The sequence below is a fragment of the Canis lupus genome, chromosome 11 (assembly GCF_003254725.2).
Source record: "Canis lupus dingo isolate Sandy chromosome 11, ASM325472v2, whole genome shotgun sequence".
In the NCBI taxonomy this organism is placed as follows: Eukaryota; Metazoa; Chordata; class Mammalia; order Carnivora; family Canidae; genus Canis; species Canis lupus.
Genome location: NC_064253.1, coordinates 40,143,186 through 40,165,232, shown reverse-complemented (window position 1 = coordinate 40,165,232; position 22,047 = coordinate 40,143,186). Strand labels below are relative to the sequence as shown.

The following is a 22,047-nucleotide window of genomic DNA, read 5'->3' as shown; positions in this document are numbered from 1 at the left end:
CCTTCTCAGGTGGGTGTCTGCTACTCCCTCTCCTCCCCTGCTCATGCTGCTCTCTATATTGCTTTCACTCTCTCTCTCTCTCTCTCTTTCTCTAAAAATCAAGATATCTTTTACGAGTAGTTAGCTGCGCAGAAAAAAAAATACGACGTAGAGAGACTTTTCCCACCTCCGTGGTCTGTATCTGCATAGTGTCCCTGGAAATGAACCTTCAGCCACCTGAGGGAATCCCTGTGACAAGGCTTCCAAGATTCTGGGCTCTGTGAACTAGTCTTAGATAGTCCAGTGGTCTGTAGGCTCTCCAAAGCTCAGTCTGGGAGGGCCCCAGCCAAAGCTTCTTGCTTCCTGTTTGTTGTCTCTCCTTGGGCTTTCTTGAGTACCACACAAGAAGCATGGCCGTTGAATTAGTGGAAGAGCCCTGAAATGTGTGCCGAGGAGGGCGACACACCTAGGAATGACAGGCCCCTGTGAGCAGAGGACTTTCTCTCCATCCGTTCCTGGATCTCAAAGTCACTGGGAGAGGTGGCCTTGGCTGACTTGGGAGCTGCCTTTGGCGCTTTGTGGATGTGGCTTCTGTGGGAGCCTGGAGGTGATGTGGGCTTTCAGCATTTCAGAACAAAGAGATTCTGCATGATCGTTTGACTTTACGAAAGTCAGTCAACGCATCAGTAACTGGACACAGTGCAAAACAGAAAAAAAGGAGTTTTGAAAACACCTTGATGAGTACGGAGTCGCAGGTGAGGCAAGAGATCACTTTGTCAGCCGAGGCAACATGAAATGGCCTTACTGCAGAAACACATGTCAAGGAAGTAATTCAACTCTTCGATTCCGATCAGCAGTTCGGCATCGTTCTAAATTGGGAGAGACTCTGCGTTCATTCTCTTGTCTTTGTAGACATGGTTCACCTGCATATGTGCTTTCCGTATCAGAAATCATGTACCTATCAGTACTCGATAGGTCCCTCTTCAACGTTGGCCATCCCATTCCACGTCGGAAGCCTAACAATTGGCCTTCATGTTTACAAGTGTTAACATCCTTAACCCTGCGTCGCCTTCACATGAGAAGGGTGAACCGACACGGGGTTGTGTATGTCCAAAGTTCAGATAGGAGCATGGGACATACACTGTACTCTAGAGACAGCGCATCCGGGTTCCGAACTTTTCTGGATGATGCGTGGAAAGCCAATCCAGAAGACTCTGGAGGCAAGGGCAGTCATGACAAGCACGCCCATGTAGTTGGGAAACAGTGCTCTAGAGCCAGTCGAAAGTGCATCATAAAGGAAAGCAAAAAGAGAAGTAGAAAGTGAGGGAGACGTTCAGAAATGGAAAACGCGTCTGTTGCCTACTTAAGCCCCACACACGAGGGAAGATGCTCAGAGAAGCTGAAGCCGCGGTTCCCACACTTGCCCAGCGCAGCCAGGCCCACAGCCCCTGCAGGATCCCCGATGGCCCTGCCCTGCTCCTTCTCGGTGGCCCTGGTGCTGCTCAGCTGCCACTCCCTGTGCTGTCTGGCTTGCCACCTGCCCGACACCCACGGCCTGCGCAACTGGAGGGTCCTGACGCTCCTGGGACAGATGAGGAGACTCTCCGCCGGCTCTTGTGACCACTACACCAATGACTTTGCCTTCCCCAAGGAGCTGTTTGATGGCCAGCGGCTCCAGGAGGCGCAGGCCCTCTCTGTGGTCCACGTGATGACCCAGAAGGTCTTCCACCTCTTCTGCCCGGACACGTCCTCTGCTCCTTGGAACATGACTCTCCTGGAGGAACTGTGCTCGGGGCTCTCTGAGCAGCTGGATGACCTGGAGGCCTGTCTCCTGCAGGAGGCGGGGCTGGCCGAGACCCCCCTCATGCATGAGGACTCCACCCTGAGGACCTACTTCCAAAGGATCTCCCTCTACCTGCAGGACAGGAACCACAGCCCGTGTGCCTGGGAGATGGTCCGAGCAGAAATCGGGAGATCCTTCTTCTCCTCGACAATCTTGCAAGAAAGAATCAGGAGGAGGAAATGAGACCCGCCCGGGTCCGCACGGAAATGACATTCCCTGACTGATCAGAGCACACTTGCACGTGTCCTGCCGCCTCAGAGAAGCTCACGCCTGCCGTCACGGTGACACGAAGGCAATCGGGTGTCGTACGTGTTCTGGACGGGGCAGCACCATCAAGTCAGGTGACAAACACCGCTTACTTTCACATAACCGTGCCCATCTCTCTTTTTACTACTTATTCATTTATTTATTTATTTATTTATTTATTTATTTATTTATTTATTTATATTTATTTATTTATTTTTAATTCTTTTTTTTTAAGATTTATTTATTTATTCAGAGAGAGAGAGAGAGAGCGAGAGAGAGAAGCAGAGACACAGGCAGAGGAAAAAGCAGGCTCCATGGAGGAAGCCTGACGCGGGACTCGATCCTGGGCCTCCAGGATCACACCCCGGGACGCAGGCAGCGCTAAACCGCTGCGCCACCAGGGCTGCCCTATTTATTTGTATTCATGGCTCAACTGGGTTCTCTTTGTATACTAGTAGGTGTACTGTCACTCTGTGATTCAGGGGGAGTGGGGATGCTTTCTATTTATTCAGTTTTTTGTTCTTTTGTTCATTAAACTGTTCTCTGCAAACATTCTTGGATTTGTTTCTTTTGAGAGGGATGGAGTCGGAATAGAATCTGATGAAAGAATGGATTGTACGACTCTTCGCCTCCTGATTCTGTTACTCTCATGAGAAGTCAACCCATAGTCCTCCTCGATGTCAGTGCATATGTGCCTGTCAGGATGAGGGCGCACACGACCGATCCCATCTCCTACCCTGTATCTCTGAGTTCTGTCCAGAAAAAACAAACCTCCAAACAACCAGCAGAGTGAAGTAATGGCAGTAATAGCAAAGGGTACAAAAAGAAGAAGAAGGGACATAAGCATTCCGTAAGCAGAAAAGGAAGCAGACATATCCGGAAATAAAATCAACAGCACTAGATACCTTCCCTATTAGAGTAGTAGATGTCCCAGTGCAAATATTCTTCAGAAAATGGATATTGGAGTCTGCTGTTACTAGCCATTTCCTTTACTGAAACCTGAATAATTGAAGGGCCCCCATGGGAAGAAAGTCTATAATGGGAAATGTACTTTAAATGGATTCCTCAAACCTCCACTGGTTAGGGGAGAAAATAGTCACACTGGAAACCAGGTGGAATGGTCCTAAGGTAGTAGAGTAAGAGTAAATTTCATTTAGGAGTCTATTTGGGTTGTCTGGGTGCCATTGTTGTTTAAGGGCCTGACTTCTTGATTCAGTTCAGGCCATGAATGAGGTCTGTGTGAGTGAGTCCCTCCTTCAGTCTCTGCACTTGATGCAGAATCTGGTTGATTCTCTCCCTCCTCTCCATCTGTTCCTGCATTTTCTTTTTCTCTATCTCTAAAATAAATAATACTTTTTTAAAAGATTTTATTTATTTATTCATGAGAAACACAGAAAGAGAAAGATGGGCAGAGACACAGGCAGAGGGAGAAGCAAGCCCCATGCAGGGAGCCTGATGTGGGACTCAATCCAGGGACTCCAGGATCATGCCCTGAGCAGAAGGCAGGTGCTAAACCTAAACGCTGAGCCACCCAGGGTTCCCCTACTTTTGTTTTGTTTTTTTTTAAGAGTCTATTTCAAAGCCTAAAAAGACTTCAAAGAATTGCATCATTGCAGAAGCTGGATGGAATGTGACTCAGAAGCTGGGAAGTTGGGGGTGTGGTGATGTTGTGGAGAGCTGGTTTGACCGAATTAATTACCAGAAACCATAATGGAGAAGGAAGGGTGAAGAACAGAAGAGAAGCTAGTGACTATATACAGATAATAGTTTCGAGAAAAAAAAAATAATAGTTTCGAGAGATCTGTCTTCTGAAGTGCAACAGGAAGATGCAATGAAAATAGAATAATGTGTAAATTGTTTTTTAGCAGAATTTTCTCTTTTTTTAAGATTTTATTTATTTATTCATGAGAGATAGAGAGAGAGAGAGAGAGAGAGGCAGAGACACAAGCAGACGCAGAAGCAGGCTCCATACAGGGAGCCCGACATGGGACTCCATCCCCCATCTCCAGGATCAGCCCCTGGGCTGAAGGCGGTGCTAAACCACTGAGCCACCCGAGCTGCCCAATTTCCCCTTTTTTTTGTAATATATGTGTCTCTGGATAGATTCATGAATCCGATGTACTAACAAACCATGTTAATATTGCATTTATTTTGCATCATGCCATATGTCATTACTTGCAATCATATTCTTTATTTGTTAGTGTCTATTGTTTTGATCAGCACTGTGTGGAAGGTCAGTAAGCTGCTCTGTGGACTTTAACCATCCAGCACAGTGCGGGGAGGGGGGGGCGGGGAGATGGACCTGGCCATAGGGGGAGCTGCTTTGGTGGAATCCACAAGCAGAAGCCACAGGGGGAGTGGGTGGAAGGTGGTCAGAGAGGAGAAGAGCTGCCGATGTCCTTCTCTCACCTGGGAGTCACCTCAGTGTGGTCACTTCCATCATGGTCAGATGGCCTTTGTCTTCCTGTTGCCCCAGTGCATCCAAATGCGATGACAGCTTTCTAGGAAAGCTCAGTGGAGGAAAAAAAAAATGAAGCATTGAAAGCGATGGAAACTAATGGTACAGGCCTTTCCTGTTTCCATTTTTACTTCACTATTTTGGTACTGACCTCCAGATGAAATGGGAAGGAATCTGGATTTCTCAGCCATAAAACAGAATGAAATCTTGCCACTTGCAAGATGGAGCTAGAGAGGATTGTGCTAAGCGAAATAAGTCAGTCAGGGAAAGACAAGTAGACTATGATCCCACTCATTTGTAGAATTTCAGAAGCAAAACAAAGGAGCACAGTGGGTTCCTGGGGGAGGAAGAGGTAAACCTAGAAACAGATTCTTAATATAGAGAAGGATGATGGTTACCAGAGGGGAGGGGGTAGGGGGATGGGGGAAACAGGTGACTGGGATTGGGGAGGGCACTTGCCATGAGCAGCGGGCGATGCCTGCAACTGCTGAATCACTATGTTGTGCACCTGAAGCTACCATCACACCACATGGTAGCTAACTGGACCCGGAGCAGAGGTGCAATGTTGTCGGAGCAAGAACAAGCCGCACACGTGTGACGGTAACACGAACTTTTTTCTCATTCGAAAACTTTGACTCCATTTACATAGAAACATCTCAAGTGTTGGGCAGATAAGACTCAATGAAAAAATGAAAAAATAATAAGTGGGTGATGTCTTCCTATCTATTCGAACTCACATAAAGCATAGGTAAAGAAAAGCAAACGAAGATTATAAGGCCTAAGAAGTGTACAGGAACATTCTACAAATGAAAAGTACCGTGTTCTCTTTAAGAGACTTGTATAGAAAGACCTTGAGAGGAACTGGTGGCCATGTCACCCCCTCACTGCTCACCCAGGCCCCCGGGAGCCCCAGGTCCCCCTGAGGACACCTGCTGGTTCCATGTGGCAACAGCTCCCCTCTGGGCTGTGACCTATGTCCCAGCCGGGCAGCTTCACATGGAGACCTGCTGCCTCTGACACAGAGGAAGCTGTGTCCCTTCTCCTGACGAGGGACATCTCCCCTGGGACATGGTGGGTGGCCACCAGTTCCATGGGGTCCGGGCCACCTCTGTCCTCCAGGAGACCCTCCAGCACACCTTCACCCCTTCGCTCCTTCCACCCCTATGTGCTGCCTGGCCCCGGCCCTGCTGGCCACACTCCCCTGGAGCTCCAGGGGGCACTGGAAGCCCCAACACCTGTGTGCTGCCTGCCTTGGGAGCCCAGAGTCTCCCCTGGGGTTGAGGGCCATGATTCCCTCTCCATCTGACAGAGAGAAACAAAGCGACTGTCCTGGGCAGGTGTCTGAGTCCGAATCATGAGATACTTCTCTTCCTATTAAAATGAGGAAAGTAGGAAAGGGAAAATTGAAAAAGGAAGAAGTGGGAAAGGGACCTGGAAATGATCTTCTTCACTACAGCACCAGGTCACATGCCCATGTGTTCAGTCTTTCTAAGGACTCTCTTTCTGCTTCAGTCATAGAATGCACTGAGCTAAATGACTCAATCCGAGGTCACAGTGCTTCTGTGGAAATGAGTCTGTGTAAGGGCATCCCTCCCTTGGAGACAGTTACAGGAGGTCGTTCTCATGTTCACATATCCCAGGATCCTCGGGTGTCTTGTTCAACACGTAACCAGTTAGAAACTTAGTCCTGACCTCACAGCAGCAACAACAACGACAAAATGCAAGACAATTGGAAAACAACAGCCCTCCTTAGATCCATTCCCAGTTGAGCTCACAGGGCCAGCCTCTCCCTGGGAACTGGAGGAAGAGGAGGATACAGAGAACCACACCTTACCAGGAGCAGGTACTGGTAGGAACACAATCTGGAACTGAAGCTTGTTTCAGGCTCTGTGTCCTCCACCTTGAAAGTTACAAGCTCCGGGGCTCCAGACCTAGTAAGGCCCACAGGTTTGTGAGCTTTGCCTTCAGAATCCCCACTAGGCTCCCCCTCTGTACATCAGAGAAAAATCTGATGGCTTTTCCAGCAGCGGGAGGGGAGAAGTAATCACTCTGAAATACTCCTAGTCTCCACTTCTCCTTACCAAAGGCCTTTCCTCAGGGAAACCTTCCAGAGCCTAATTGACCTGGGGCAAGGGCTATCAGGATCCCAAGCCACTGTAACTCTCCTGTCTTCCCAGCAGGGTGGCAGAAAAGCTGAGGAGCTCTTGAGAATGACACAGCCAGGAGCACAGGCTCACTTAAAGCGTGACCCTGAAATCTAGGTTTGTAGAGCACCCTCTTTCCCCATACCTATCAGCACATCAACAGGATTCCCACATAATACTGGGACTACAACTGAAAAGGACAGCCAGTATCTGAAGACTCCTAACTCTGGGAAATGAACTAGGGGTGGTGGAAGGGGAGGAGGGCGGGGGTGGCGGTGAATGGGTGACGGGCACTGAGGGGGGCACTTGACGGGATGAGCACTGGGTGTTGTTATTCTGTATGTTGGCAAATTGAACACCAATAAAAAATAAATTTATTATTAAAAAAAAAAAGAAGGCTCTAGGGGACACAGAAGCAGGGACACCAGAGGAATGTAGCCTCTGACAGCTTGGCTGCAACAAACTGTAAGCTCACCCCAATTGCTAGCAGGAGAAACATAAAACCTCACCTACAGGCCAATTTTCTGTAGTTCCTTTTACCAGGTTCATCCCAATCAGCTGTCCACAAACACACATCAAACATTTTGGTGAAAAGTACAGTTTGAAGAGACTGAACATGCATCAGAATGAGACTAAGATATCCTAGAGATTTTGAAAATATCAGACCAGGAATTGAAAATTACTGTGACTATGTGCTGAGGGGTCAATGTATTCATATATACATCTTTCCCATGATTTATGCCACAATATGTAGGGTATCTACGATAGTTAAAAAAATAAAATATTTTTTCTTATAATACTATGTTCACTTAATAGTGTGTTCAGATAAACTATTTCCACCTTTGTCTTTTATTATTTTCTTGTTTAATTTATGAATTTTTTTCTCCTGAAGACATTTTGGATTTTTTTATTCTTAAGAGAAGTAGCCTGAATTTGAAACCCATCCTGGAGAATCCATGGGGGAATTCAATGCACTCATTCACTTTTCCAGTCAGTTATATATTAAACTGTTAATATATAGTTATATATTAAAACTGTTTATTTCTAGGTTACATTGTTATACTTCTGAGAATATTGAGGTGAAAAAAGGAAAGCCCATTCTTTTGGTGCTTTCCATTTGGAAGAGGAAAGAGATGTAAAAGCAGCCATCAAGCTTAATGCATTCCATTTATGTTTCATGGTACAATGAGAGGTAGAGCACACAGGATTCCTTTCAGCAGGAGCTTGAATGAGGGAGGTCAGGGAGAGGGGAGAGCAGACTTCCCACTGGTAGAGGCAGATGTGAATCTGGGATCTCCAACTGTGTACCTCCTGGAGACATTAAATTGCAATGGTTGGTTGCATATTTGGAGGACTGAATGTCCTTCCTTCTGAGTTGAGTGTGGAATGAGAAGATGCTCTAAAGCTCAAAAAAACTTCAACTTTTAAGGCTGAGAAAAAGAAGAAGAGCCTGCAAGGGCAGAGAGATAGTGCAGCTGGTATAAGTGGGACACAACCAGGGAAGATCGATCTTCAGAAAGGATGGAAGAAGAGAAGCTTGAGAATTTCCCAAGATGAGTCTTAAGGAGTAATTTATGACATGTGCTATAGGATTATGCATGGTCTCTGGATTTTGCTGTGAATCTAGTTGTTTGCTCCTGAGAAACTCTCTTGAGCTCTCTGAAACTGTTTACCCAAATATAGAGTAGGAATATTCCTAGAGCTGTTGTAACAACGAAGTAGCACATTTAAAGGTATCTAGTATCTTCCATTGAGCGAGAATTTAACAGATGATGGCTGTTTTCTTGTTTTTTATTTTTTTCAGAGATCTCTGAGAGAATAATGAACTTCTCCTAGATTTCTCTTTATAACTGACTATAAACTGCTGATGGTCTAAAATACCTGGTTGAGAATGGGTGGCTCATCAATTGTATATTACTCTTTCCATAATAATATACTATGTACACATATGCACTATATGTAGGTACACATCCCCTATACATTCCGACACAGCACATTCCCCCTTCCTCCCTGTTTCCCCAGATCCCATCCTTTCTCTCTCAAATCACACAGTTTCCCTCCCCGCAGTGTAGAAACCCCCAGTGAGCTCTGCCCAGCTCTGTGACTCTCCTTCCCATTCACACAGCTGCTTCCTTTTCCGTTGCGGTTTCTCTCTGGCAGTTTTATTTCCCATTACAAAGCCACCAAGTAAGAGCAAAAGTTGTTTGAAATTTCTAGGTTTTTTAGAAACTCTCATAGGAGAAGCCTTGTTCTCTTTTTTTCTCCTGGTGACTATTTTTGGACCAGAGTGAATGTCCCTGCTGCAGTGATGTAAGTGTAGCTGTAGCAAAAAGGAAATAGAAACAGGAGACTGCTGTACAGTGGCCCTGCACAATATTTACAAGAGATGAGTGCCCTCCACTGGCCAGGATGGACTAAGACAGTGAGCTAGTCTGGAGAGGTGGCTTGTGTTCTATGTAGAAGTATGTCCCCTGGCCAACTGTTTGTTCCTCCAGAGCAAAACAAAAACAAAACAAAACAAAAAAAAACACAAAACACCTCTTTCCTGGAATGAACTGACTCTGTTAGTGTAATAAGCCAATTTCTATGGCTTTTATGAACTTTTGCAAAAATATACTTTCTAAAAATAGCAGTTATATTCACAGCAAAAGTGAGAAGTTACTGCATTTTTTCACATCCTCTCTCCTTCTGTATCTGCAGAGTCTCTCCCATTACCATCATTCCTCCACCAGTGGTAAGTTGTTACAATTGCCTCCAAGGTGTAACCAGTAGTTTTAGGATTGTGAACAAATCTTTAACATTACAGGGTTTGTGGTACTCTGAAGCTCAACCTGGGAGTGGTCTAACAAAACCTTAGTCCTCAGTAGTTTATTGTCTTTTATTGGGTTTTACTGAGTATCACACGAGAAGCAATGACACTGAATTTGTGGAAGATACACACAATGTCTGCAAGATATTTTGCAGGGCTAACTGAATAGCCTAGAATTAGAGGACTTTCTCTCCATCATTTCCTGGATCTCAAAGTCACACTGGGAGGGGTAAATTTTGCTTACTTGTGAACCTCCATTGGCAGTCTGGAGGACATTGCTGATGTTTGAGCTTTGTTGAGAGGTGGGCTTTGGAAATTTAATACAAATAGATGATATGTTATGACTTAATGCTGCAAAATTTATTCCACACATCAGTAATTCTATCTACTGCTAAACAGAAAAAATTTTAACAACAACATGATGAGTATCTCATGGGAGGTGAAGTTAAAAAGCACTTTCTGTTCGAAGCCGCAATAACTCAGCACCCTAAAAACAAATGTGAAGTAAAGAAATTAATTTTTCAATTGCTGTAAGCAATTTGAAATGATTCTAAATATTTAAGTACATTGACATCATTATTATGTCTTTCTAGAAATTGTTAATTTGCAAATGTACTTTTTATATTTCAAGTGTGTGAGTAAAAATTAGAAGTTGCTAATCAAATCTAGTTATCCAGTGAAGCATCAGTACCCCAAATTTAACTTTCAGGATTAAATTTTTAGTCATTCTACACCCTGAGTTGAATAAACAGCAAAATTTACACTTTCTTTTTTATGTATAAAGCAGGGGTATAAACACAACATAAATATATATATTGTATATCTGTGTTACTAAGTTTTCATGGAAGGTTCAGTTACATTAATAATCAAAGACACTGAAGTAAAGAGACAATAAAAAAAATTGGGTGGGAAACCCACGCTCTCAAGTAGAAAGTGCATAAGGGAAAGCAAAAAGAGAAGTAGAAAGTGAGGGAGACGTTCAGAAATTGAAAACGTGCCTGTTGCCTACTTAAGCCCCACACACGAGGGAAGATGCTCAGAGAAGCTGAAGCCGCGGTTCCCACACTTGCCCAGCGCAGCCAGGCCCACAGCCCCTGCAGGATCCCCGATGGCCCTGCCCTGCTCCTTCTCGGTGGCCCTGGTGCTGCTCAGCTGCCACTCCCTGTGCTGTCTGGCTTGCGACCTGCCCGACACCCACAGCCTGCGCAACTGGAGGGTCCTGACGCTCCTGGGACAGATGAGGAGACTCTCCGCCAGCTCTTGTGACCACTACACCACTGACTTTGCCTTCCCCAAGGAACTGTTTGATGGCCAGCGGCTCCAGGAGGCGCAGGCCCTCTCTGTGGTCCACGTGATGACCCAGAAGGTCTTCCACCTCTTCTGCACGAACATGTCCTCTGCTCCTTGGAACATGACCCTCCTGGAGGAATTGTGCTCGGGGCTCTCTGAGCAGCTGGATGACCTGGATGCCTGTCCCCTGCAGGAGGCAGGGCTGGCCGAGACCCCCCTCATGCATGAAGACTCCACCCTGAGGACCTACTTCCAAAGGATCTCCCTCTACCTGCAAGACAGGAACCACAGCCCGTGTGCCTGGGAGATGGTCCGAGCAGAAATCGGGAGATCCTTCTTCTCCTTGACCATCTTGCAAGAAAGAGTAAGGAGGAGGAAATGAGACCCGCCCAGGTCCCCAAGGAAATGATTCTGTCTGACAAATAATATCACACTTGCCCTGTTCTGCTGTGTCAGAGACGCTCATTTCTGCTGTAACAGTGACATAAGCAGAATCAATTTGTCAATAATTACCTGAGCCAAAGGCAGTCGGTTAACCAACTGAGCCACCCTGGCACCCTTGAATATTCTGTCTTCTGTAATATTAAGCAACATGTCAACGCTATAAGTGCTAGTCACTTTCAGATGACCATGCCGGTGTCTATTTATCTATTTAAATATTTATTCATGTAAATATTTATAAGGTTTATATTTCTTCACACACTATTATGTGTACCTTTATGTGGCAGCAATATAATAAAATATATATTCTTTATATTTAATCAGTTTTTCATGTCTTTATTGAACTTTTGCTGTGGAAAGTATTTTTGAAAGACTACCATGAATTTTGCAACTTGTAGAAAATTAGCCGGCAGAATGCATTGACCCATTATATTACATTAACATCAAGTAATAAGTGACTTCCTCTAAAAAAAATTGTCAATTGCCTTTAGAATATAGGCCATGACACATACAGTTCCTGATGTCCATATCTCTAATTTTATAGGGATAGAAACCTAAAAATGATCATCATATTTAGTGTTATAATGAAAAAGGGAGAAAAGTGAATTCTCTCTCACCTGATTCTAGATTGGAGAATCTCAAGAAGTACACATAAAAGCGGTGGACCCCTCCTGAGGTGACCGGTAAACATGGAGGCACAAACGCCCAGTGTCAGGGGAGCGGTAAGCTTGCAATAGGCAAGAAACACCATGGCTTAAGTCTGTATCTAGCATGGAAAAGGCCAGAAACAGAGGTGGCCATGTGGGGAGACGGTGTAGTGTGAGAAGAAGACATGAATGTGATTCTGAGGATCTCCAACCACCAAACGGAGGGGGGGAAAGAGCCACAAGGAGACAGTGGAATCATGGCCATAGAGTACATGGATAACAAGACAGGATGGTGATGAGTGTATTTAAAGAAATGTGTTTAGGAGATCACAGTGGATTCATGGAAGTTGTAGGTTGAAACTGTCCACTATGTCAGAATAATTGAAGCCACTGTTGACCTTCCCGAGAGTAGGTTTGGTGGATGAATAAGCAGAAATCACATTAGAGTAGTTGGGAGTATAAATAAGAGAAATTAGTGCCTCCGAGGTGGAGAAGAATGTATTGTGGGATCTGGTAATAATGGGGTTAGATTTTCTGTGCCTACTTTGCCCTTTTATGCCATATGTCTTTTCTGAGTGAATTCATGGAATTGATGTTCTGGTAAATCACCTCAATGTGTTTAATATTGTATTTTTTTAGAATCATGACTTAATGACGTACAATGGTTATCCTGTCTTGGTTCTCATTACCTTTTATATCAACAAGCTGCTCATCTTTAAGAACTCACTAGGCAGAAATAGATAACTCAATCCTTCATCAAATCATCTATTACTACTCATAAAATAATGTTCCTGGAATTATTGGCTTTATTAATTAGGTTATTTACCCATTACTGTGACCCTGGTTTACTACAAGGGCTTAATATCACACTTCTTTTTCTAGTGAGTTTGGTAGGATAAGAATTCTTTTATGTTACTCACTGGTGATGTTTCCTAATTTTATGAATATCACAGTATTTGTTTTAAAGTTTTTATTTATTTGAGAGCAGTAGAGATCACAGAAAGAGAAGGAGGAGAGAAGAAGTCTCATCACTGAGTGGAGAGCCTGATGTAGGGCTCCAACTCAGGACTCTGAGATAATTACCTGAGCCAAAGGCAGTCACTTAACCAACTGAGCCACCCAGGTGCCCCCGAATATCATAATCTTTGGTGGATCCTCAAATAACAAAATTCTCATGGACAAAAGAAAGACTTTCTTCAGTAATAGAATGGAAAGCTGAGTTAGGCATTCTCTTTCTTAATTTAAAAGCAAAGAAAAAAATTGGTGGAAATCAGCTGAAAATACAACATTAATCATGGAAATCCATAGAACAAGAGTGAATTGTGTATAATTCAAGAGTAAAAAACAGATTTAACGCTTATAACAGAATATTGTGAATATTAACTGAACTCATGCAGATTAAAGGCACCTACCATTGCATCTTCCATGAGTAACAACTTAAAATGTGGTACGTATTGTCTTATTTTTCTTCAGATGGCTATAAATGAGAATATTGTCTCTTTCTACAAATCTTCCAAATTGTGTGTCTTATGCTTAAATAACTGGCCTCCAATGGAAAAAGCCTCAAAAACCAGAATTCCGTTGTGAATTCTAGAGAAGGCTGACCAATTCATTCCTCATTCCAAAGAAGGGTCTTATATTCAGTGATGACATGGTGGCTTGTATGAATATCTGAGGATAGACAATACATACCTAGATGGAAGTGCAGAAGAACATGTTATTTCTTTAACCTTATGGCATCTACCCCTGCCCTCCCCTCCACATTCCAGGACACATTCCCCTGTCCTAACAGTTTCCTTCCTCTCCAAGGCAGAAGTCCCCACAGCACCCTGGGCATTCACCCTCTTGACCTCTCAGCCCATTCACACAGGGCTTCCTGCTCTGTTGTGGTCTCAGTTTAAAGGTTTCCCTAAAGAGCAGCTTGTCACAAGTATAAAGAAAAAAATCAAATGAAATCTCTAGGTTTTGCAGAAACACCTGCAACCGAGGCTTTGTTTTGATTTCCATCAAATGTGATGTAACAGCAGCTGTGGCTAAAAGGAAACAGAAAGCAGGGTCAGATTGAAATGGAATTCCCTAGGGAAGACCGCCCCCCTGGTGGCCACGTGTGACTAGGGCGGTGACCAAGACTGGAGGTGGGGCCTGGAATCTAAGCAGAAATGGGAACTCTTTCTGAGGATGTCCCTTCAGGCTACAAATAGGTTACTTGTCAACAACCAGAGACTTTAATGCAGGCAAAAATAGTTTCCTTATTCTGTCTAGAGCAAAGAGTAAGTCTTGCTCTGAAAATCTCTATATAAGCACATTTGGTATCAATCCCAGAGTATTGATCCTTAAATACTGGAAAGTCTTGGGGAACCAAACCACAGGACCAGAGGCAGGGGTAAGGAGAGTGCAATCCCCACTAAATTTCCATCCCCAGGCACTTCCAGTCCACCTGCGATGGTTGGTGGGGAGACAGAGCTTGGCACCCAGGTGCCCATCATGGGCTGCGGGAGATCACCGTGCAGCACCAGCTGCAAGCAGCCAAGGTTTGCCAGCTTCAGAAGCCAGGGTGCCCTCAGCTTCCCACCACCCTCCCTGCCTGCTGATTCCTGTGCTGTGGAGCTCAAGGCCCTCAGATGTCCAGTCCTGCATAGCAACACACTAAATACAAGGAACCCAACCCACACGTCTACACCCAAGGATCCAGGGCCTCATCTGTGCCTGTGTTTGGGCACTGCTATGTTCTGATCCCACAAGGTGCAGAATGCTCATTAGCTCAAAACAGTGCAACTACACATCTGGAAACATGAAGGTGTTGAGAGTCAAGAACAACTTCAGAACCTGGAACAGGAGAGCTGTGAGAGTGCCCACTGGCTCAGCGACATGTCCTCGGCAGGTGGAACGATAGGAACGGGCAGCGCTGAGTCAACTGTCTCTCCACGTCTTTCTTGAGACTGAGAAGATGCAAGTGGTTGCTGGGAGCACAGAATTGTCCTATGCACATGTGGCTAATAGGAGTGTCCCCCGGATGGATGACACTGACATGACAGCAGCCTGCACAGTATTGGGAGAAGGGTTACTCCAGGGCCAGCTGCAAACTTGTTTCAATTGGCAGAAAAATCTACTGCCTGAGTATTTTAAAAGGGAGTCTGTCAACTTTCCCTTAAAGTCAGTCATTAGGAAGATTCCTCCCACAGGAACTCATTTGCTCAATAAAATAAGAGTGGGCATCGAGAACTGCGGGCCTGTAAGAGGCAGCTGTAGCTGGAGGATGAAGAACTGAAGAAGCTCAGCAACTGTGTGCTCTCCAGGGCTGTGGGCTGCACTGATGTCAAGTGTGATCCATTTCAGTTGCAAAGTGGTGTTGTTGGCTGGCTGCTTTCTCCTGGGGCTGCTTGCTGCATGTCTGGTTCTCTGCCTCGGGCTACATTTAAAGGCCAGTTGCAGGATGACTAGTTGTCAGGGGAGGGAGGCACTCAGAGCCTGAGATTGCAAGTGCAAGAAAAGCAGAAAAGACAGTTCATACACAGCCTCATGCAAACCCCATCCAAATTCAGGTTTGAGAAAACACTACTGCCAAGTGAAGTGTTTGACAAATGCCATCAACCTCAAGGAGACAAGATGGTGTGTAACAGTTGTGAGGAACGTGATGACAAAGTTAATCATACTGTTAATGTCTGCCTTTAGGGAAGGGTGCCTGCTGTGCCTAGCAAAAAATGGGGATTGGAGAAATTATTCTCTGAGACTGTATTAGAGTTCTCCAGAAACAGAACCAGACTATAAATATAGATTTATTTTGAGGAAGTGGCTCATGAGTTGTGGAGACAGGCAGATCCAATATCTGCAGAGAAGCCCACAGGCTGGAGACCCCTGGAAGAGCTACAAATGTGGTCTGCTGGCACAAGTTTCACTTTCTCCAGGAAGGTCAGTCTTTTTCTATTTGTGGAAGCTGAGAAAAATCAAGGCCATTCCACCTCAAGTTTAGCATTAGCACAAGTACAGCCATCTTAGGCCCCTGTGAATAAGAGCTGAACTTTATAGGAAAAACTGCAGAATGTCCTCGGCAGGTAATCCCATATCAGAAAGACAACAGAGCTCAGAATTGTCCTCGGCAGAGAATTCCATATCAGAAAGACAACAGAGCCCACACCTGTGGTAGAAAGTCCCATATTAGAATGAGAACAGAGCTCAATGCCCTTGAAAGCCCCATATCAGAATGTAAACAGAACTTGAGAAATTCCTCCACCCCTTCTGAAAATCCCCTAGACCAGCCTATAAAAAACCCAGCTGTAACCCACTTCGGGGTCCAAGTCTTTGCTCCGCTGTGCCGGGTATACTTGGACCCAAACTCGAGCTTGTAAATAAACCCTCGTGCGCTTGCATCGGTGTCGGTTCCTTGGTGGTTTCTCAGATTCGCAATCTTGGGCACAACATTATTAAGGTCTTCAGTGGATTGGATGGGGCTCCCCCACATTTGGAGAGCAATCTGGTTTGCTCAGAATCTACTAATATGTTAATCTCATCTAAAAAAATAGCTTCACAGAAACATCTAGAATGTTGGACCAAATATCTGGATATTACACCCAAGTTGACACATAAAGTTAACCATCCCAAAGGCTTCCCTCAGATTCTCAGCAGCCTCTTTGCTTATTGTGGACAGTGGTTGTCCCACCATGTGGTCAAGAGCTCAGACTGGGGAGACAGAAGACCTACCTTCCCAACTGTCTCTATGACCTTCATCTCCATGTGCTCTGTTTCCTTCTTCATGAAATGAGCACAATGGAAGGATTCTTTCTGGCCCATTCTGTTAACTGGCATGTGTTCCAGTGACTGACCTAGTAGGTGCCTGAGAAACAGCTGTTTAGTGAATGCATGTTGGGGAGCAGTGCTCATCTCCCAGCCTGTGTCCAGAATAGAGGGAAGTATGAGAGCTGGTGAAAGCTGTCCCCCACTAAGAGATTCAAGGTCATGAGGACTTCCCCTTTCCCATCTCAACCTAGAGCTCCAAGAGTCCAGCTGCATTTTCGGGATATGTGACATTTCTTGTCTCTTATCATTTCTAGAGGCTGAGTGAGAAGTTTCTGGCCCTGTGCTGCCTGTGCAATCCCAATTACTCCACCCCATAACCATACAATGTTCTAGATAATGAAGGAGCACAGGGAAGGACTGTTAGGCCTCTGTCCTGGGTCATGGTCTTTGGTTTTTTCACTTTTAAAGTCCCCTGAGCATTTGTATTTCTTGTTCTATTTGTGTTAGTATTAAAAAAAAATTATTTATCTGAGAGAGAAAGAAAGCGCATGATCAAGGGGAGGGGAAGAAGGAGAGGGACAAGAAAATTTCTCACTAGGCAGGGAGCCCTAAGCTCGGCTTGATCTTGGACCCTGAAATTCTGACCTTAGCTGAAGTCAGACTCTTAACCACTGAGCCACCAGGTGCCCATATTCTTGGGTTGATACTAACAAGATCTTAAAATTGAGATACCTTCACAAACACAAATGAAAGAAGCTGAGATGCTGGTGTGTGTAGAATGCCACTGTCTCCATTCCTCCCTAATCCTGATCACCTTCAGGAGGTCAAAGCTGGCTGTCCTTATGAACTGAAGCTGGTCCTCTGTTCCTCTAAGCCTGAGCTCCTGGTGAACCTTGAACTTACCCTAATGTGGCTGAGGCAGAAGATATAAATCTCCTTTCAGAAGAAAATTATATTCTGGAAATAGATATCTCTACTCACAATAGAGACCACTTTGGAGGATGTGATAACTCAGAATCAATCAATTTTCTAATTTGTTTATGGGGGATCCCTGGGTGGCACAGCGGTTTAGCACCGGCCTTTGGCCCAGGGTGTGATCCTGGAGACCCGGGATCAAATCCCACGTCGGGCTCCCGGTGCATGGAGCCTGCTTCTCCCTCTGCCTGTGTCTCTGCCTCTCTCTCTCTCTCTCTCTGTGTGACTATCATAAATTTTAAAAATTAAAAAAATTAAAATAATAATTTGTTTATGGAAACATTTCTTCCAGAGAAATTTTGTAGGGAGTGGGGATGCTAGACTGGCTGACCTGAGGAAATGTGCTCCCAGAGGCAGAGTGAGTGAAAGCCTGATGTATCCAAGGTTGTGTCATGGGACACACCTGAAGTCATGCAGGAGGCCACAGTCCAGGGCTTCACATAGCTGAAAAATTTGGTGGCCCTTACTTGAAGCCATGGAAGACTAGGGAGGGAGAGGACTGAACCACTGGAATCCAAAGGGTATGTCACCTTAGGGGAGTTGTTGAGATCCTGAGAGAGAGCGGGATCAGGGTAGGAGGGTGCCAGGTGATGAGGTGTGGTCCAAAGACAACATGGGGTCTGGATTGGAAATAGGGTCCTATGTCTGAGTGTGTTTTCGGTTGGAAAGGAAAAGGTCAAAGGTTGGGGTGAAGGATAGTCTGACAGTGTGGGATTTGGTGACAAAGTGGGCTCTCTTTGAAGAAAAGCATCCAGTGGTTATATGGTGAAAAAAAGGAAAGTGGGTTGGTACTGTCCAGTCAGAGGGTGGAAGCCTAAGGTAAGGAGACCAGAGTGAGCCATGAGTTAGTGGATCTCAAAGATGACATTGAGAAGCATTTTCCTGACTCCATGAACAACATCATATCTACTTCCTTGGCTGCTCTAAGTCACTGCTCAGAGAAAGAATCTTGGTAGAACTGTTCTAGAAAGCCACCCACCCAAGGAAACTGTGCAGGCACCTGCAAGAGATAGGAGATGCAAAGTACTTTTGAAAGCAGAATGGGGACAGACAGGTTTGGCAGGGGTCAGATTCTGCTACATGTCTGACCTCATGATATTCTTTTTATCTCACTCCATGGCTTGATATCACATCCCTTTTTGATTCTCCCTCTTATATGAACTCTAGGTTGCACGTGGAGCCTGGCATTCCACAATCTAGGAAGAAGGATGCTTGAAATAACAGGACTAACAGGACAGATGAATTACTTTTTCTGAAGAGAAGGTCTGGTGCCAAGTTAATGCCTTTGCTGTGAACCCCCAACAGAGAATATATGACCCTGGGTCACATAGGGTAAAGGTAGCATCTTGTAGGAAACTGAATAGAATGTTCCCTTGGGCATACACTCTTTCAAGATTAGATGCTGAATGCCCAGGGATAAGGACACAAAGTCAAAAGTTCAATGACAGTTATACTAAGCTTAACTTATGGACAGGGCTCTGTTATTTTAACACTCTTTCAGGCACATGGTCCCAAGTGATTATCACAACATCCCCATGACATTTGCAGGCCAGTACTCTCGTCTGATGCTTAGGAAAGTTAACCATTTGGAATATGTACAAAGGTAGGACCCACACATTTTGCCTCTAAAATCAATTGTCCCTCCACTATACCTCCTACCACCACCTAGTGGGCAAGACTCATGGCCCAATTCAATCACTCCTTCATTCCAATGGGTGAGTACAACAGGGATCGGGATGAGGCCGGTTTCCTTCCTAAGGGGCTGGCCTACCAGGTCATTAATTTCTGAGAAGCACTGATTCTAGGAACTGATCTCCTCAGTGATTGCTGACCCGAGGCCTCACCGAAAAGAGATTTGAAGGTTAATCCACAGAGAGCCTGGCATTCAAGAGTAGGACATTACTGTTAAGCCTTCAGCTTTTTCTTCCCGCCTCTATGTTGATGCTGAAAGACAAGGAAAAGTAAGACAATCTCACTTTCCTCTGTCTACAAAGGCAGCAGCCAGTCATAGCAAATAATGTCAGTTTCTGCACTGATTTGAGACCTGTCTTCTAAGTTATTCACTTTTAAAGTGGGTAACAATATTTTCTACTGATCCTTCTCTGAAAAAATCAAGGAATGGTTTTTTGCACATGGTCCTTTTAATATATTTCAAGCACGAGTCCTCTGTCTAGGAAAAGCACAGAGTTTCAGGTCTTTGGGATCGCGTATGCTCCGTTTGATAAGAATCTACTCTGAGGGGATGCCTGGATAGCTCACTGGTTGAGCATCTGCCTTCTGCTTAGGTCATGATCCCAGGATCGAGTCCCACATGGGGCTCCCTGCATGGAGCCTGCTTCTCCCTCTGCCTGTGTCTCTGCCTCTCTGTGTCTCTCATGAATAAATAAATAAAATTTTTTAAAAATCTACTCTGAGGACACAGTGAGTAGCATCTGTTGGGAGAGTTTCAGAGGCTCAGCACTGCTCTCCTCTCTCTCATGTTGGCACTGACACAATGAAGAGGCTTGGTCCAGAGATTCCTGAGATGGGAAGGTGCCTGACGAACAAAGGTTGCGAGACCTCTTCTCGATGGGTGACTTGATGTGCCAGTACATGGACACTCAACCAGCTGCTGGAAAGTTATCTTGGAAACTCCCACTGCACCCATTTATTGAAAACATCTTTCCTCCCTTATTAAATTCTGATGCACACTTTACCTAAAATTGAATTACTCCTCACAATAAAATTTTCTTACAGATTCCTTAAAAATAATAAAAAGTTAATATCTATAAAAATTTACCATTAAAAGTAATGAATGGAGGATTCATATAGTGGAAACATGGAAGAAGCCAGGGAAAACCAAGAACAGTACTATCTATACCTAGGAGTCAACTAATTCCCCAAGGGGCACTAAAGAGGAAAAAAAGAGAAAAAACATTTGTAAATAAAATTAAACTCTGCCCTGAGGTTCATTTCAATGTTCTCACTTATGGTTGTTTTTCCTGTTGAATCACCCACCTCAATTCTGTTTCCTTCCTTTCTACTAGGGTTTCTGAATTAAGTACCTTTCTGTAACCTGAACTCTTCTACTCATTTCTTCTTTCCTTGCTCCTCTGCTCACATCTCTCCCACCTTCTCCATTACCAACCCCCCCACACTCCCCATCATCCAGGAACAGCTCCATCTAAGAAAGAAGAACTAGCACCCTTCTATAGTATGATCACATAATCTCTGGACTTCTAGGTTATTATAGTGCTCTGGTTGTGAACCTAAGCTACATCATCAAATAACAGGGGAACTTTTTTTTTTAAAAGAGGTTGCCTAGATTCTCTACCAGATTAATTACATCATTTTGTGGGGGTTGAGGAGAGCATTCATATTTTGGAATAATTTTATTTTAAGATTATTTTCAAACTTACAGAAACATTCAAAATAGTAGAAAAAATTCACATAGTCCCATCACTCAGAGACATATGCCAACTGTCCTCCCCAATTCCTTTATATTTAAAGAATTTAATCCAGGCTCCAGTCTTTCATCCAGCACTCATGCATTCCTTTTTTCTCTTAATTGGAAACAATTCCTCAGACTTCCCTTAACTTTGACAACTTTGACAATTTTGGAAAATGTCAGGCAATGACACAGAAGAGAGGGAAGAATGTTTTCAACTCTCAATGCTCTAAGATAAATGAACCATTTTAAAATAGTAAAAATAATAAAAGCAAGTATATATGGGAACAGAGTTTGCCTTTTGCCTCTGGATCCAGTAAATCTCAGTCGTGTATTGGTGGTATGACCCAGCCACTCCACTGCAGGGTTTAAAAATTTCCGAGATCATGTCCAGACTGTAGATGCGTATCCCCTTGCCCCGCATCCCTATCTTTTCTCCGCAGAGCAAGCCTGGGTCTGCAGACGCACCGGCTCCCCGCCCCGCCCCCGCCCCCGCGGAGCATCCCCAGGAAACGCCCTGGTCGGCGCCCGGGCTCAACTGCTGCGCGGCCCCGCGGAGCACAGTCCCCCGCGGTCAGGCCCGACAGGGGAGAGCCTGCTGGGTCCCCGGGTCCCACGCGACCCCGGAGCCCGGGCCCCTCACCTGGGTCGAGACCCCGCTCCCTGCGGAGCAGCTGCGGTCGTCCTGGAGAGCGTCCCTGGCAGCCGGGGGTCCGGCGCGTTGAGTTCGCGCGCCCCCTGCTGGCCGTTGGGGCGCATCGCCGGAGCCTTGCGCGTTCCCGAGGGCTGGCGGCGCCTGCTTCTCCAGGAAAGCACAGAACTCAGGGGTGCATCATCTACTCGCTAATAGTGCAGGTGATGCTTTGGTCTAGCCCCTCCGAATGTGATGATCGTGAAAAACAGGGAATCACGCTTTTGAGACATCCGAAAATGATAGCTTCCCAGTCAAGCCAGTATAACAGGACCTACTTTCATTTTTTTTTCTTTTGTTATTATTTATTTAAATTCAATTTGCCAAAAAAATTAAAAAAATAAATTCAATTTGCCAACATTA

The 22,047-nt window shown here is 45.0% G+C and overlaps 2 protein-coding genes and 1 long non-coding RNA gene across 5 annotated transcripts; 2 read left to right on the top strand and 1 right to left on the bottom strand.

The window, feature by feature from the left end:
- The first annotated feature begins 1,441 nt into the window (after nt 1-1,441).
- Nucleotides 1,442-2,005, top strand: LOC118350181 (interferon alpha-1/2-like). Its single transcript, XM_049116184.1, has one exon. The coding sequence runs from the start codon at nt 1,442-1,444 to the stop codon at nt 2,003-2,005; it is 564 nt and encodes a 187-aa protein (XP_048972141.1).
- A 4,905-nt stretch (nt 2,006-6,910) lies between these two features.
- On the bottom strand, nt 6,911-21,727 carry LOC118350233 (uncharacterized). Of its 3 annotated transcripts, XR_007414021.1 has the most exons (4): nt 21,637-21,727; nt 19,338-19,510; nt 13,270-13,549; nt 6,911-9,966 (listed from the first exon to the last, which is right to left on the bottom strand). It is a non-coding gene; the product is annotated as an uncharacterized LOC118350233 (long non-coding RNA). The 3 variants fall into 3 exon arrangements; XR_007414020.1 differs by lacking the exon at nt 6,911-9,966 and having other exon boundaries at nt 12,813-13,549; XR_007414022.1 differs by lacking the exons at nt 6,911-9,966; nt 19,338-19,510 and having other exon boundaries at nt 12,813-13,549; nt 21,637-21,725.
- On the top strand, nt 10,560-11,151 carry LOC118350223 (interferon alpha-3). The gene has a single exon (XM_035696913.2). It carries the CDS (start codon nt 10,588-10,590, stop codon nt 11,149-11,151), a length of 564 nt encoding a protein of 187 aa, XP_035552806.2. The 5' UTR covers nt 10,560-10,587.
- Nucleotides 21,728-22,047: the final 320 nt, after the last annotated feature.

Excerpts from the sequence above, each read along its gene's own strand:
- LOC118350181 (XM_049116184.1), top strand. The coding sequence starts at position 1,442 with ATGGCCCTGCCCTGCTCCTTCTCGGTGGCCCTGGTGCTGCTCAGCTGC.
- LOC118350223 (XM_035696913.2), top strand. The coding sequence starts at position 10,588 with ATGGCCCTGCCCTGCTCCTTCTCGGTGGCCCTGGTGCTGCTCAGCTGC.